General features: G+C 42.6%; 1 protein-coding gene across 2 annotated transcripts in view; it reads left to right on the top strand.

The window, feature by feature from the left end:
* The window catches only part of cdk13 (cyclin dependent kinase 13), a 148,543-nt gene extending 132,542 nt beyond the window's left edge, over window positions 1-16,001 (top strand). For both annotated transcript variants that reach the window (XM_059984480.1, XM_059984471.1), the window contains exon 14: window positions 14,974-16,001. In XM_059984480.1, the coding sequence (XP_059840463.1) occupies window positions 14,974-15,851 (878 nt within the window). In that variant the 3' untranslated portion in view covers window positions 15,852-16,001. The remainder of the gene's footprint in view (window positions 1-14,973) is intronic.
* Window positions 16,002-17,390: the final 1,389 nt, after the last annotated feature.

Raw genomic sequence — 17,390 nt, 5'->3', positions numbered from 1 at the left:
CCCAAGTCACCTCTTGCTAAGGACTGAATCTCATTCCTCACCAACAGGGCCACCCCACCCCCTCTTCCCATATTTCTGTCTCTACGATAGCACGTATACCCTGGTACACTCAATTCCCAGGCCTGATCCCCTTGCAGCCATGTCTCCGTTATCCCAACAATATCGTAGTTCCCCATTTTCATCTGAGCTTCAAGCTCATCTGTCTTATTTCTGACACTACGCGCATTCAAGTATAGAATTCTTAGCCCATTCCTCCTCTCTTTGCTTAAAACACTGTCTACTGTACCTAACCCAGCTCCTTGAACTTCTATCGGGCAAATTGCACCCTGAATTTTGATGACCTTCTCAAGATCACCCAAACCTTGTACACATTTAACCCCATGCACCTTCTGACCAACCCTCTGGATCTGGATCCCTGCCCCCTGCACATCTAGTTTAAACCCCCCCCGAGCAGCACTGGCAAACACTCCTGCAAGAATGTTAGTACCCCTCCGGTTCAGATGTAGACCATCCCTTCGAAACAGATCCCAATGTCCCTGGAACAAAGACCAATTATCCAAAAACCTGAACCCTTCCTTCCTGCACCATGCTCTCAGCCTCGTATTAATGTGCATAATCATTCTATTCTTCGCCTCACTCGCACGTGGCACAGGTAGCAATCCCGAGATTGTCACCCTGGAGGTCCTGCCTTTCAGCTTCACTCCTAACTCCCTGAACTCTCTAAGCAGGACCCCCTCACTCACCTTACCTACATCATTGGTCCCTACATGGACCACTACATCTGGGTTCATGCCCTCACTCTCAAGAATAGCCTGCACCCGATCTGAGATGTCCCGGACCCTGGCACCAGGGAGGCAACATACCATCCGAGACTCCCGATCTGCCCCACAAAATCTCCTATCTGCCCCCCTAACTATAGAGTTCCCCTAAAACTATCGCTCTCTTCTCTTCCCTCCTCCCCTTTCTAGTTGAGGGTTCAACCTCTGTGCCAGAGGCAGGACCACTACAACTCATTCCTGGTAGGTCATCCCCATCAACAGTATCCAGTACGGTATACTTATTGTTAATGGGAATGGCCGCAGGGGTGCTCTGCTCTCTCTGCCTGCTCCCCCTGCCTCTCTGGACCGTCACCCATCTGCCTACTTCTTGGTTTTTTGGTGTGACTACCTCCTGATAACTCCTATCTATCTCTGCCTCCACCTCCCGAATGATCCGTAGTTCATCCAGCTCCTGCTCCAACTCCCTAACTCGGTCTGATAGGAGCTGCAGCTGGACGCACCTTTTGCAGGTGTGGTCATCAGGGACAACTGTGTTGACCCTGACCTCCCACATACTGCATACGGAGCACACCACTGCTCTGACTGTCTCCCCCATACCTGAACTGGAATGTACATTCAAATGTACATTTGAATAAATCCAAATCTTTTGAGGTATAGAATTTAAAACACTGATCTGGTGCTCCTGTATCAGCTAACTTGTAACTAAACCAAGTTATAGAAGTTTTCCAATTCACATTATTCCAATAGAGCAGAGATTAAAGGGGACAATGGAAGGCAGTCCATGTCATCTATGATGGTTAATTTTGCAGTGGGACTGTAATATTCTGCTCTGCACACAATAGACCTGAAGAACTTTATCAGTGTGATACAGGGAGCAATCAAAGCTTTGCATCCAGTTAGAGAAGAAGACATTGGAGCAGAATTAGGCCATTTGACCCATCAAGTCTGCTTCATCATTTGATCATGACTGATCCATATCCCTCTCAACCCCACTCCTGCTTTCTCCTTCATAACCTTTCACACCCTGATTTATCAAGAATCTCTCAACCTCAATGACCTTGGCCCCCACAACCACCTGTGGCAACAAATTTCACAGATTCACCACCCTCTGCAAAGAAATACCTCCTCAGCTCCGTTATAAGTGGACTTCCCTCTATTCTGAGGTTGTAGCATCTGGGCCTTTGAATATTCAATAGATTTCAATGAGATCCCCATCATTGTTCCAGATTTCAGTGAGTACAGGCCCAGAGCAATCAATGGCTCCTCTTATGATAAGTCTCTCGAATTGTCTTCATGAATCTCCTTTGAACCCACTAAATTCAGCACATCCTTTCTTAAATAAAGAGTCCAAAACTGTTCTCTATACTCTGTGAGGTCACACCAGTGCATTTCATCCTTGGTTTCAATCTTTTAATCATTAATCATTTTCACATGGAAAGTAGCTTTGTTTAAAATCTTATAAAATGACTCATGGGGTGATCCTGTGCAAATTATGAAACTGAGTAAAAATAAATCCAGAAACACACCCTTACATTGAATTTGATAAAATCAGACATTTAAATTGGAAAGTGCAGGAAGATGAAGCTCTTCGACAAGTAGTGATCAGTGCTGGAGAAAGAAAAATCATTGAACAAGTAGTAGAGCAGCAAAATAAATTGCATTGAATGCATTTTTTGTTCTGAGGAGGATAATCATTCTTATTGCAATGGTTCAAAAGATACAGTATTTGTACATTGGTGACACTTGCATATTGCAAACTGCTTGTTGCTCTGAACTTTGACCATAAGATATAGGAGCAGAAATCGGCCATTGGGCCCATTGAGCCTACTCCACAATTTCTGTGTCCTCTGGTCTTAGACTCTCCCATCAAAGGGAGAGGAAACATTCACTCTATCAAGGCCTTTCACTAGGTTTCAATGAGGTCACCCCTCATTCTTCTGAATTCTAGTGAATACAGGCCCAGAGCCATTGCAGTGCTCTTCATATGACAACTATTCAATCCTGGAATCTTTTTTGTGAACTTCCTTTGAACCCTCTCCAGTTTCAGTACATCCTTTCTAAGATGAGGGGCCCAGAACTGCTCACAATACTCCAAGTGAGGCCTCACCAGTGCTTTATAAAGTCTCAACATCACATCCTTGATTTTATATTCTAATCCTCTTGAAGTCAATGTTAACATCACATTTGCCTTCTTCACCACAGACTCCACCTGCAAATTAACCTTTGGGGAATCCTGCACAAGACTCCCAAGTTCTTTTGCGACACAGTTTTTTGTTTTCTTTTTCTCTCATTTAGAAGATAATCAACCCTTTTATCCAAAGTGCATGACCAATCACTTCAAGACATTGTATTCCATCTGCCATTTTTTGCCTGTTGTCCTAATCTGTATGTCCTTCTGGAGCCTTTCGACTTCCTCAAAACTACCTGCCCTTCCACCTATCTTCATATTGTCTGCAAACTTTGCAACAAAGTCGTCAATTCCTTCACCCAAATCATTGACATATAACATAAAAATAATTGGTCCCAACACAGACCTGTGTGGAAAACCACAAGTCACTGGCAGCCAGCAAATAAAGGCTGCCTTTATTCCCACTCTTTGCCTCCTGCTAATCAACCACTGCTTCTAGTGAAGCATGGGCTTGTAGCTTAATAAGCAGCCTTATGAGACATAGGAACAGTATTAGGCCATTTGCCCATCAAGTCTAATCTGCCATTCAAACATGGCTGATCCTCACCGCCGACTCATTCTGCAAGCTAACCTTCATGGTGTTCTGCACAAGGACTCCCAAGTCCATTTGCGTCTCAGATTTTTGGATTTTCTCCCCATTTAGAAAATAGTCTCCACATTTATTTCTTGTACCAAAGTGCATACCTTGCATTTTCCAGCATTGTATTTAATTTGCCATATTCTTTCCCATTCTCCTAATCTGTTTAAGTCCTTCTGCAACCTACCTGTTTCCTCAACACTACCTACCCCCTCCACCAATCTTTGTGTTATCTACAAATTTGGCAACAGAGCTATGTATTCCATCATCTAAATAATTGATATACAGCTTATAAAGAGGCAGTCCCAACACTGACCCCTGCAAAACACCACTAGTCACTGGCAGCCAATCAGAAAAGGATCCTTTTATTCCCACTGGCTGCCTCCTACCAATTGGACAATGCTCTTAACCATGCTAGTAACTTTTCTGTAATACCATGGGCTCTTAACCTGGTCAGCAGCCTCATGTGTGGGACCTTGTTAAAGGCGTACTGCAAGTCAGAATATACAACATTCACTGCATCCCTTTATCTTTCCCACTTGTAATCCCTCTCAAAGAATTTCCAACAGGTTTCTTAGGCAAGATTTTCCCTTGAAAGAACCATGCTGACTTTGTCTTATCTTGTCGTGTGTCACCAAGTACTCTTTAACCTCCTCCTAACAATTGACTCCAATATCTTCCCAGCCTTTGAAGTCAGGCTAATTGGTCTACAATTTCCTTTCTGCTGCCTTCCTCCTTTCTTAAAGTGTGGAGTGACAGTTGCGATTTTCCAGTCCTCTGGAACCATGCCAGAGTCTAATGATTCTTGAAAAATCATTACGAATGCCTTCACAATCTCTACCACTACCTCGTTCAGAATCCTTGGGAGCAGTTCACTTGTGCACCTTTCGGTCTTACAGCTTTTTGAGTATCTTCTCCCTTGTAAAAGTAACTGCACTTGCTTCTCTTCCCTCACACCCTTCAACACACTGATAGTGTCTTTCACAGTGAAGACTGATGCAAAATACTCATTGTTCTTCTGCCCTCTCCTTGTTCCCGGTTATTTCTCCAGCCTCATTTTCTGGCAGTCCTATATCCACACTTATCTCTTATTTTTTATATACAGTACTTGAAAAGGCTTTTTCTATCCACACTAATATTGTTTGCTAGCTTGCTTTCATATTTCTTCTTTTCCCACCCAATGATTTTTTTTTTAGTTGCTCTCTTTTGGTCTTTAGAAGTTTCCCAATCCTCTCTCTTCTTGCTAATTTTTGCTTTGTTGTATGTCCTCTCGTTTGCTTTTACATTAGCTTTGACTTCCATTGTCAGCCATGGTTGTATTATTTTGCTATTTGAGTATATTTTTGTTTTTGGAATACATCTATCCTGCACCTTCATCATTCCCCCCCCCCCCCAAGAAACTCATGCCGTTCCCGCTGAGCTGCCATTCCTGCCAGCATCTCCTTCCAATTAACTTTGGCCAGTTCCTCTCTCATAACACTTTAATTTATTCCACTGCTACATCAGACTTTACTTTCTACCTGTAAAATATCAAGTTGAACCGAATCATATTGTGATCTCTGCTAAGTGTTCATAGAAACATAGGAAACCTACAGCACAATACAGGCCTTCAGCCAAACATGCCCTTACCTTAGAAATTGTCTAGGGTTATCCATAACACTCTATTTTTCTAAGCTCCGTTTACCTGTCCAGGCGTCTCTTAAAAGACGTATCCGCCTTCACCGTTGGTGGCAACCCATTCCACGCGCTTACCACTCTCTGCGTTTTAAAAAAAAATAAATAAATTTGCCCCTGACATCTCCTCTGTACCTACTCCCAAGCACCTTAAACCTGTGCCCTTTCGTGTTAGCCATTTCAGCCCTGGGGAAAAAGCCTCTGACTATCCACACAATCAATGCCTCTCATCATCTTATACACCTCTATCAAGTCATCTCTCATCCTTAGACATTCCAAGGAGAAAAGGCTGAGTTCACTCAACCTACTCTCATAAGGCATGCTCCCCAATCCAGACAACGTCCTTGTAAATCTCGTCTGCATCCTTTCTATGGTTTCCACATCCTTCCAAGAGTGAGGCAACCAGAACTCAGCACAGTACTCCAAGTAGGGTCTGACCAGGCCTTTTTTTTTATAGCTGCAATATTACCTCTTGGCTCCTAAACTCAATCCCACGGTTAATGAAGGCCAGTGCACCGTATGCTTTCTTAACCATGTAGTCAACCTGCATAGCAGCTTTGAGTGTCCAATAGACTCAGACCCCAAGATCCCTCTGATCCACCACACTGCTAAGAGTCTTACCATTAATGCTATATTCTGTCATCATATTTGACCTACCAAAATGAACCACTTCATGCTTATCTGGGTTGAACTCCATCTGCCACTTCTCAGCCCAGTTTTGCATCTTATCAATGTCCCACTGTAACCTCTGACAGCCTTCCACACTGTCCACAACACCTCCAACCTTTGTGTTGTTACATACCCCGTAACTGGGTGTCTTACCAGCAAAGATAGAAGTATCCGTTGGAGTCTGGTGGTACTATTTTCAACAGTGTTTATTAGTGAAATATACAAATCAATATTAATGCAAATATACAGATAATACACGTTAGCAATACTAAACCTAAAAGTGTGGGTATAATAATAATCAATGATAAACAAGCTCTGTCATTGTCTAGGGGATAATGAATTGTCACATGTTAATATAAAGTTCAGTTCATTTCATGCAGGCTGAGGTAGTTGTTGGTTGATGTGTTGTAATTGTTAGAGAGAGAGAGGGCGATCAAACAGTGACGGTTATTGTCTTGCAAACCTTCCTTTATGATCTTGATCCATCGATGTGTTGTTGTGGCCATTCAAGTATGATCCCTCTGTCCTTTAGCTAGACCGTTCTTCCGTGGTGGACTCATCACCCAGGCAAAGGTGGACACACACACAAGCCCCCACCGGCCTTGCTATAACCACTGTGAGTGATATTGACCGATCCGTTCGGTCCCCGATGCCCCACACTTTCCCGTGGGTTTCTGATGCTCACTAGTGTGTCTCCTGTTGCGTTGGGGGGGGTGTCACCCCAGACCTCACTTTTATCCCCACTCACGGGGTCTCAGGTGTCAATCAGGTTTGAATGACTTAACCCATCAAACCAGCCCAGTCTGGCTGTCCACTGAGGAATTTTAATGAGCAGGATAGTACCACGTAAGCAGCCCTCTCCACAGCCTTGGGAGTCATAACATGGTGGATAAACATAACTCTCTTTCAGGCATGTATCAGTAACACATGTCCCGGCATGTCTTCTTTTGTCTCTCTTACTCTCTCGTTAGCAGCATTGAAATAGTAACGGTTTGCGATTCTCCAAAAAGGGGGGGCATGAGCAACTCTGCACCCTTCTGCCCTTCAGAGTTGTTCATCCTTCGTAACACCCCCATCCTTTTAGGAAGTTTCACCAAAGGGCGTTTTACAGCGTTTTACAGGATTGCAGAGTTTAGCAAAAAAATACAGGTGTTTTTAACTACAAAACAATACAGATATACCTTCAACTTAGCATCTAGATAAACAGTCAGCGATTACATTGTCATTTCCTTTAATATGTTGTATCTTAATATCTTAATAAATTCCTGTAGCATCAGACTCCAATTTAATAACCACCTGTTTTATTCCTTTTTGTCAGCAAAAAAACTAAAGGATTGTGATCTTAGCTTAAGTGTATATTACAAAATGTGAACCAATACATGTGTGATTATACTGTAGTACATTACAAAAGTTTGTGCAAATACTAATCTCTATTTTACTTTTAAACTTAACTGTCAATCTTCCATGATGTTGTCTTTATTATTTACATGCTTTGTCAAATTCCCTCAAAACCAGCTCCTGTGGTATTTGTCAACCTTTGCCCTTTTTCAATTTAACTTTCACATGGTTAGCTTGCTCACCAGTGTGGAATAGGCTTTCGCATACTCCGTTCATAGGAGCTATCTTATCACCAATGTTTTCCAAACTTAGCGCATTTTCTGAACTTCCACACAATTCTTTATTTTTGAGCAAATCATTAATTTTATCTTCAGGACCCTTCATTCTATTAGTTTTCAGTTTAACATCTGCAAGTGATCCCTCTTTGTCAAAACAACATTTCTTATTTTGTTACTCCAAACCACATCCTTGAATAACATTAGCGAGTTGTTTATCTTTACATTCCACAACAAACTGTAATTGATTCACAGGCACCTTGTTAACAAGCCATTGTTCCTTCAGCATGGTTACTGCTTCTAAAACCAATTCAGACTTTAAATTTTCTTTGTTCAATGTAGGAACAACACTTTTCCCTTCTCCTTCAATAATATTCACATCACCACCTTTCATCTCCTCACCAACTTTTAACACACCTTCTAACACAACCAACTGGGAATTCTCACTTTCCACTGGTACCAAGATTAACCCTTTCTTCACTGAACCAAGTCCATCTGACCCAAAAGGACTGCATTCCTTTTCAACTAAATCAGATACCTCAGACTTTTCCTGAGTTTCAATACTAGGTTCAGTACCATGTGCATCCAAATCTTGAACACACTCAAACAGGACATCTACCTCTTCCAGGCTTTCCATACCAGTCCCTTTTTCAAATTCTAAATTCCCCTGATCCTCCCAGTTATTCTCTGGGCAACTCCCATCCGGAGTAAACTCAACCCTGCGGGTTAAAACAACTTCATCTGCTAACCCAGCGGATTCCTTCAAGGTAATGGCATCCTTTTCATCTAGGACTGTCCTTATATCATTATTGGGAACACATTTAAATTTCTCAGCTTCAAACTGCTCTGTCAAGCCAGACAGATTATCCGTGTCCAACCCTGGACCTTCTAACTGCCTTATCTGTTTCTCATCTTTACTCTGTGCCTCCATAAATTCTCTCTTGGCTAAGAGTAGGTCTACCTCCTCTCCTTTACTCTCTTTCACTTCCCTATTCTCTGTTTTACCATCCCTAACCCCTCTTGGTACAGGGTTGGTAAAAACATCCCAGCCAAATCAACATTGGACTCACTTAAACTGTCCTCTTTCTCAGCCACCTTTCTCGACAAGCTGCGAGTGATGGTGCATGCGAGATAGATCTTAGAATCCAGGGGCAGGTCCTCAGCACTCACAGGCTTGCTTGTCAGCTTCACTGCTGAACCCACCTCACCACCTGCTAAATCATTACCATGAAGGATGTCCATGCCGTCTCTCGGTAATTCTGACCGCACCCCTATTTCAACTGGTCCAGATACCAGGTCACAATTTATTATGATCCCATGCAAAGGTATAGCTTCTGTTCCTTTTCCTATGCCTCTTAACACAACCTCTCCAGTTTCAGGACCAAAATCTAGCACCTTACTTAAGATCAATGACTGATCAGCCCCAATATCTGTCCAGATCCTCACGGGAACTGGGGTTTCTCCTTCTTTCACAGACACCGTCCCTTCTGAAATAAATTTCTCATGCCCCTCTCGTACTCTATCTACCTTTGCCTCCCTCATCAATCTGCTGACTGACTCAATGCAACCTGTCGGGACTGCCGTTTTCCCTTTTCCTGTCTCCTCCTTCGGAGCAAAACACTTAGAACTTTTCCTGCCAGCCTGCTTTTCCTCCTCCTTACCTTTACCACTAGCTCCCTGCTTATTCTCTACTTAAGCCGGTGGACTTTCTTTACCGTCCCTACTGCCTTTCTGGTAATTCTTATTCGAGGAAAACTTTGTCTTGTGGGTTAGGGCATATTCATCTGCGAACCTGGCAAATTCCGATTATAGACTTATTCGGCTTCTCGTTCAGATACATCCGGATATTATCTGAAACACAACCTTTAAATTCCTCAATCAGAATTAACTCTCTGAAACGATGGAAATCCTCCTGCACCTTTTCTGCAGCACACCGACGATCCAAGAGCACACCCTTTTCATAGGCAAACTCTGCATACGTCTGATTCCACACTTTCTTTAAATCTCTGAACTTTTGTCTATATGCCTCAGGTACCAACTCATAGGCCCGAAGGATATCCTCTTTTATTTCCTCATAATCCGCAGACACGTCCATGGACAATGCCGCATATGCCCGTTGAGCCTTCCCTTTTAATGCACTTTGTAACAATGCCACCCACTGATCTCTGGGCCACTTCTGATTCACTGCCACCTTTTCAAAATGCAAGAAGTAACTCAACATCTGTCTCCTCGAACGGAGGTACTAACTTAAACTCCCTACTAACATTAAACTTCTCCTCTCGGTCTGCCCCTTGGACTCTTCCATGTTGCTTTAACTTCTCCATGTCCAGCTCATGCTGCCTCTGTTTCTCCTTTTCCTCCCTGTCAGCCTGTTCCTTCTCCCTTTTCACCTCTAACTCCTTTAGCTGGAGCTCATACTACCTTTTCTTCTGTTCCGCGTCCAACCTTAATTTTTCCAACTCTAACTGAACCACCCCAACAAATGGTTTCTTTTCCGGGAATAGATCCAATACCCCAGCCGAAAACACACCCTTATCCATATAATACTGAGCTATGGCCCTCCGGATCTCCCACTCTTTCATTGATGACTTCACCTCTGTGAGATTTAATCATCTCGCAATATTCACCAAATCCGTCTTTTTGGCATCCTCTAGCGCCTTCAAAGTCGGATTTTCTAAAAATTTGTCTATATCCATCTTTGCTGGTTTCCCGTCTGGTTACCCACGCAACCAGATCAAAGTCTGGACGTATAGCCCGATTCACTGGCCCCCCAATTTGGTATCAAATCTCGAGACGAGGCCCCAATTTGTTACGTACCCCATAACTGGGTGTCTTACCAGCAAAGATAGAAGTATCCGTTGGAGTCTGGTGGTACTATTTTCAACAGTGTTTATTAGTAAAATATACAAATCAATATTAATGCAAATATACAGATAATGCACGTTAGCAATACTAAACTTAGAAGTGTGGGTATAATAATAATCAATGATAAACAAGCTCTATCGTTGTCTAGGGGGTAATGAATTGTCACATAGAAATATAAAGTTCAGTTCATGCAGGCTGAGGTAGTTGTTGGTCGATGTGTTGTAATTGTTGGAGAGAGAGAGTGAGAGAGAGAGAGAGAGAGAGAGAGAGAGGGCGATCAAACAGTGACAGCTATTGTCTAGCAAACCTTCCTTTATGATCTTGATCCGTCGATGTGTTGTTGTGGCCATTCAAGTATGATCCCTCTGTCCTTTAGCTAGACCGTTCTTCCGTGGTGGACTCATCACCCAGGCAAGGGTGGACACACACACAAGCCCCCACCGGCCTTGCTATAACCACTGTGAGTGATATTGACCGATCCGTTCGGTCCCCGATGCCCCACACTTTCCTGTGGGTTTCTGATGCTCACTAGTGTGTCTCCTGTTGCGTCGTGGGGGGGTGTCACCCCAGACCTCACTTTTATCCCCACTCACGGGGTCTCAGGTGTCAATCAGGTTTGAATGAGGAATTTTAATGAGCAGGATAGTACCACGTAAGCAGCCCTCTCCGCAGCCATAAGTCTTTCGGGAGTCATAACATGGTGGATAAACATAACACTCTCTCAGGCTGTTATCAGTAACAGATGTCCTGGCATGTTTTCTTTTGTCTCTCTTACTCTCTCGTTAGCAGCATTGAAATAGTAATGGTTTGCAATTCTCCAAAAAGGGTGGGCATGGGCAACTCTGCACCCTTCTGCCCTTCAGAGTTGTTCATCCTTCGTAACAGTGTCATCAGCAAATTTATTAACCCATCCCTCCACTTCCTCATCCAGGTCACTTAGAAAAATCACAAAGAGTAAAGGTCCCAGAACAGATCCCTGAGGCACAAAACTGGTCACCAACCTCCATGCAGAATATGACCCATCTACAGCCAAGCTGGTTCTGGATCCACAAAGCAATGCCCCTTTGGATCCCATGCCTCCTTACTTTCTCAATAAGCCTTGCATGGGGTACCTTGTCAAATGCCTTGCTGAAAACCATATACACTACATCTACTGCTCTTCCTTCATCAATGTGTTTAGTCACATCCTCAAAAAATTCCATCAGGCTCGTAAGGCATAACCTGCCTTTGACAAAGCCATGCTGACTATTCCTAATCATATTATGCCTCTCCAAATGTTCATAAATCCTGCCTCTCAGGATCTTCTCCATCAACTTACCAACCACTGAAGTAAGACTCACTGGTCTATACTTTCCTGGGCTATCTCTACTCTACTACCTTTCTTGAATAATGGAGCATCATCCGCAACAGTCCAGTCCTTTGGAATCTCTCCTGATGATGCAAAGATCATTGTCAGAGGCTCAGCAGTCTCATCCCTCACCTCCCATGGTAGCCTGGGGTACATCTCTTCCAGTCATATTTCTTATGGTTTCGGTGACTTGTCTAACTTGATGCTCTCCAAAAGCTCCAGCATATCCTCTTTCATAATATTTACATGTTCAAGCTTTTCAGTCTGCTGTAAGTCATCCCTACAATTGCCAAGATCCTTTTCCAGTGAATACTGAAGCATAGTACTCATTAAGTACCTCTGCTGTCTCCTGGTTCCATACACACTTCTCCACAATCACATGTGATTGATCCTATTCTCTCACGTCTTATCCTCCTGGTCTTCACATATTTGTCGAATGCCTTGGGGTTTTCCTTAATCCTGTCCGCCAAGGCCTTCTCATGGCCCCTTCTGGCTCTCCTAATTTCTTAAGCTCCTTCCTGTTAGCCTTATAATCTTCTAGATCTCTATCATTACCTAGTTTTTATGGTTCTTTTACCATAAGCTTCCTAATCGTCTCCAGTTCATTACATGACACCCAATCTAGTCTGACTGAACCCTTAGTAGGCTCAATGACAAACTGCGACTAAAAAGCCGTCACATCAGCATTTTGTTAAATTCACTGTCTTGAGATCCAATACCAACCTGATTTTCACCAATGGAGCTGCATGTTGAAATCTCCAGTTACTAACATTGCCCTTTTGATACGCTTTTTCTATTTCCTGTTGTAATCTGTGGTATTCATTGCAACTACTGTTGGGAGGCCTATTATCATCGGGGTCCTTTTATTCTTGTAGTTTCTTTACTCAACCTACAAGGATTCAACACCTTCCAATCCTGTGACCCGATGATTTGGTGCCATTCTTTAACAGCAGAGCCATGCCACCCTCTATCTACCTTCCTATCCCTCTGATACAGTGTGAAATCTTGGATATTCAGCACTCAACTACAACCATCCTTCAGGCATGACTCAGTGATGGCTACAACATCATACCTGACAATATGTAAAAGTGCAACAAGATTATCCACATTATTTATTATATTCCATGCATTGAGATATAACACTTTGAGTACTGTATTTGCTAACCTTTTTGATTCTGCATCTCTGATTCACTGGTACTCACCTTGCTGGCTGCAATTTTGTCCTGTATCTGCCTGCCCTTTCTGATTATCTGACTCTTGCTATCTTTGCTTTTTTTTTACTATGCATCCTTTCCTGAGTCCCTTCACTCTGTTTCCCATCCCCCTGCCAAATTAGTTTAAACCCTTCCCAACAGCTCTTATAATATCGTTACCCCTTGGGTTCTGGTGTAACCTGTCCCTTTTGTACGGATTGTGCCTCCCTCAGAAGAGATCCCAATGATCCAAGAACCTGAAGCCCTGCCCCCTGCACCAGCTTCTCAGCCATGCATTTATCTGCCAAGTCATCCCTCACTGGTGCGTGAGTGGCACAGATTGTTACATCCAGAAATTTATACCCTGGATGTCCTGCTTATCAGCTTTCTGCCTAGCTCTCTAAATTCTCTCTTCAGGACCTCTTTGCTTTTCCTTCCTATGTCATTGGCACCAATATGTACCAAGACATTGGCTGTACTCTCTCTCCCTCCAAAATGCCTCTAGTTTCCTTTCTTCTACCTCTCTACCTTGTGAAGAGTGGAGTGACATTTGCAATTTTCCAGTGTTCTGGAACCATTCCAGAATTCTTGACAGATCATTACTAATGGCTTCTCAATCTCTTCAGCCACCTGTTTCAGAACCCTGTGGACTGCTCTGTCTTCCTGCTTGTCCTTTTGATACAGTGCATATCCTTCGGCATTAAACTCCAAGCTATAATCTTCTTTCAGCCATAATTCAGTGATGCCTACATCATCATACCTACCAATCTGCAGCAGTGCTACAAGTTCATCTATCTTATTCCATGTACTGTACATGTTCAAGTATAACACCTTCAGGCTTGTATTCATCCTTTTTGATATTGTCCACCTTTTACGTTGCAACATATCCCATTGACTATTTTGCCTTGGCAACAGCTTCTCACTACACATTGCTTCTGTTTATAAACCAACTAGTGTCTTCAGCACTCTCATCTGCCTTTTCTACGTATTCTTGCATTAGTAACTTTGATAAATACTAGAAAGGCTAGTAATGTTATTGTGATGCCTGCATTCAGGAAATGTTTTGAGCTTATTGTAATTAAAGTATGAAAGTAAATGGTTTAAATGTGACCGATTTTTATCATTCTGTTTGTACAGAGTAAAGTAACGTCATTGCCCATGAAGCATGTGCAGTGAGAACATTACAGCACAGTGCAGGCCCTTTACCCCATGATGTTTTCCTACTCTAAAATCAATCTATCCCTTCTCTTCTACATAGCCCTACATTTTTCTATCATCCATGTTTATCTAAGAGTTGCTTAAATGCCCCTAATGTATCTGACTCTACCATCACCACTCTCTGTAGCAAACTTACCTCTGACATTTCTCCCCCCCCCCCCCATCCAAATAATTTCCTCTGATAAAATTATGTCCTCTCATATTAGCCACTTCTTTCCTGAGGGGAAAAGTTTCTGGTTATTCTCTCGATTCATGCCTTGTATCATCTTGTATACCTCTATCAAGTCACCTCTCTTTCTCCTGAGAGGAAAGCCTTAATTCGCTCGACCGAATTCTCCAGGGTTTGGAGTAGGTGGCTCTCGTATCAATTAATCCATTATCAGGTTTAAGTTTCATGTTTCCGTACATTGAAGCGATATGCTAGTGCCTTTGTTCACAGGTTTTGTGCCATGACACCTTTAACACTATTCCTGTTGTAGAGTATTAGTTTAATTCTGTGAGCAGGAGTTACCTTGTGTTCATCTGCATCACTTTCAGTGAGTTTAGTTACCAGGGCATGGAGGTATTCCATGCTTAAGCTACAACCCCTTTGCATAATGTATGTCTGAAAAGGAGTAAACATGAGATTCTGTGGCTGCTGGAAATCCACAGCAATGCACAAAAATGCTGGAGGTATGTCCGAAACATCAGCTCTTTATTTCCCTCCATAGATATTAAATTCCTCCAGCATTGTGTTTGTTACTTTGTATTTCCAGCATCTGTAGAATTTCATATGTTGGTTCTCATTTAAAATCTTACTATTTTGTACATGTACAATCTAAAACATAGTCATAACGCTGACTTTTGCAGTTTCAGATTTCGATGATCACTCCACTGGTCAATTGGATCTCAGTGTCCCAGATCAGTCACCAGTACGTGAGCATCCTCGGATTCTGCCCCCAGACCAGAGACCTCCAGAGCCTCCGGAGCCTCCACCTGTTTCGGATGGAATTTTCCAGGCTGAAGACCAGCATGGGGCCACCCCTTGCTCTTCGAGTGATCCAACTGCAGGAGTGAAGGCAGCCCTTCTGGAGCTCTTGGCTCAGCACCAGGCCCAGGAACTAGGACAGCCAGCTGTTGACTATCGAGCAGGCAGCAGCCTGAGAACTGCTGCAGACTACGGGGATGGATTTGGGACATCGTATTCATCGAGTAATTTCAATAGTGATGGGTACAACAGCAGACTTGGCAGCAGTGGGGGCAGAGGCACCTTCCTGGGCAGTGCAGATGCCCCCAGTCATTCGCTCCTGGATTCAGTCTCGTCGACGTTCAGTGCTCCATCATCTCGCACTGGTAGTGCACACCTACATTCTGGTTACTCTGAGGCCTTTCCTAGCTCAGTAACAGCTTACAGAGAAGGTATTGGTTATCTTGGGAATAGTGCTATGCAGTTCACTGGAGATAAAGACCACAGATTTGAATATAGTCGCACTGCGCTGCCCCCACTGGCCAGCAGTGGAAGTAATCCTGCAGCAATACCTAATAGTACTAACAGTGCAAATGTGCCTCTTGCTAAAAAACTGCAGAATTACGGATTTGTTGCCAACAGACAAGAGAACCTAGCTACCAGTGGCCCTCTTCACGGACAGAACTGGGGATCCCCTGGGCGTGGAGTAGTTTATTCTCATGCCTATAGTGGGCATATTAGCACACCAACCATCGGACGAGGCAGAGGTTTACCATATTGATTTGCAGACCAGACTTCATCTGGTATACATGAATTATACACTGATAGACAGCTGGGAAGTCCTCTGCATTGACGTGGTTTGTAGCAGGGATTTTTTAAAAAAAAAATGTAAAGTGTATATTTGAATGCAAATACAAGTTATTAGATTTGACAAATTTGAAGTGTGTTCTATTACAAAAACTGATTTGTACTCACAGAGAAGTAATGAAGAAAACACTAGGCTTCTCTCATGAACTGCAACATTTTCCCCATCCTCTTTCATTTAGTTTTAAAAGGATTATTTTTATGATTCTCTTTTGACAGGTTACACCCATTGGTATTGTAGCAGTTTTGAGCGGAATGGAATTTCTAGGCTAGCTGACATTTGAGGTTACAAAAAAATAGCAAGACTACAGCCAGAAGATTGGCAAAAATTCTGTATGTGAAGTGCTTTTCTGAGTTTGGACCAACTATTATCTGTGAGCTACTTGACACTGCAAGTCTCTTAAGTAGTGTGCTTTTAGAATAAATATCTAATTAGCAAGTAGTTGTCAGTTCTTAAACTTGGAATTATTGAAGGAAGTGTGATGAATTCACATTGTGACTGAACTAAAACACCTCATGATTTACCCCATTTATAAAATAACAAGTATATGGTCCACTTCTCTAAACAAAATGGACCAAGATGTCAGAAACTTTGAGTAAAGTCCTTGCAGACACTGTTGCCTTGATTTGTAGTCTACTACCAAACAATTCGTACTGAATAAAAAAAGCAGTAAACATCCACTGACCCCAGTATTTTTACATCCATCTTTCTTTATTCCTTCAGGCAGTTCATTCCTGCCTTTTGTCAAAGTAGTTTATATGGCATCGAACAATGGTAGTTGCAGTCAGGATTTGAAAAGGAGCGGTTTTAGCAGAGATCTTTCTGCATTGGTGAACTTTCTCAATTTGTGTTACAATTATTTCAAAAGCCTTTTGCAATGCTGGTTGTAGTTTGAAGCGAACAGCCAAGTAAGTGACACCTATTATTCCTGATAAATTAATGCTTTAATTCATTCTTCAAACAAGTTTACAAACTTTTTTTTTGATGTGTCAGATCTCACAAGTCATTTGTTGTTTTGAAGTATTCATTATCTGCTGTAAATAAATGAAAATTGTCTAAAGGGACCTGTGAGAAAGGAAGCTGACGTGACTACAGTTCTGGGCATATCGTTTTGTTCTAAAGAGGAAATCTATCTTATTGAAAATGAAATAGATTTTTCATCTCTGAATTCCTGTTCTTGGACTTGAGGGGTGCTTACGATGAATTGGATCCAAAGCGGTCTGCATGCCTGAAGGTCCCCAGGTTTATTGACTTGTCAAGAATTCCTCCTTAATTCACATGGAAGTATAAAGCTGTGTGCTGAAGTGGAATGTTATTTTGGTGCAGGATGGGTGGAATATGGTGTTCCACATCCTGAATCACTGGTCTGCTCACCGTAGTTCATTTTGCCATCGCATCCTATATACAAGCTATATACAAGCTGGTGCTGGATATACAGCAGCAGATACCATTTGC

The sequence above is a fragment of the Hypanus sabinus genome, chromosome 1 (assembly GCF_030144855.1).
Source record: "Hypanus sabinus isolate sHypSab1 chromosome 1, sHypSab1.hap1, whole genome shotgun sequence".
Classification (NCBI taxonomy): domain Eukaryota; kingdom Metazoa; phylum Chordata; class Chondrichthyes; order Myliobatiformes; family Dasyatidae; genus Hypanus; species Hypanus sabinus.
Note: the sequence above shows the minus strand (reverse complement) of the source record. Positions and strands in the feature narration are given on the sequence as shown.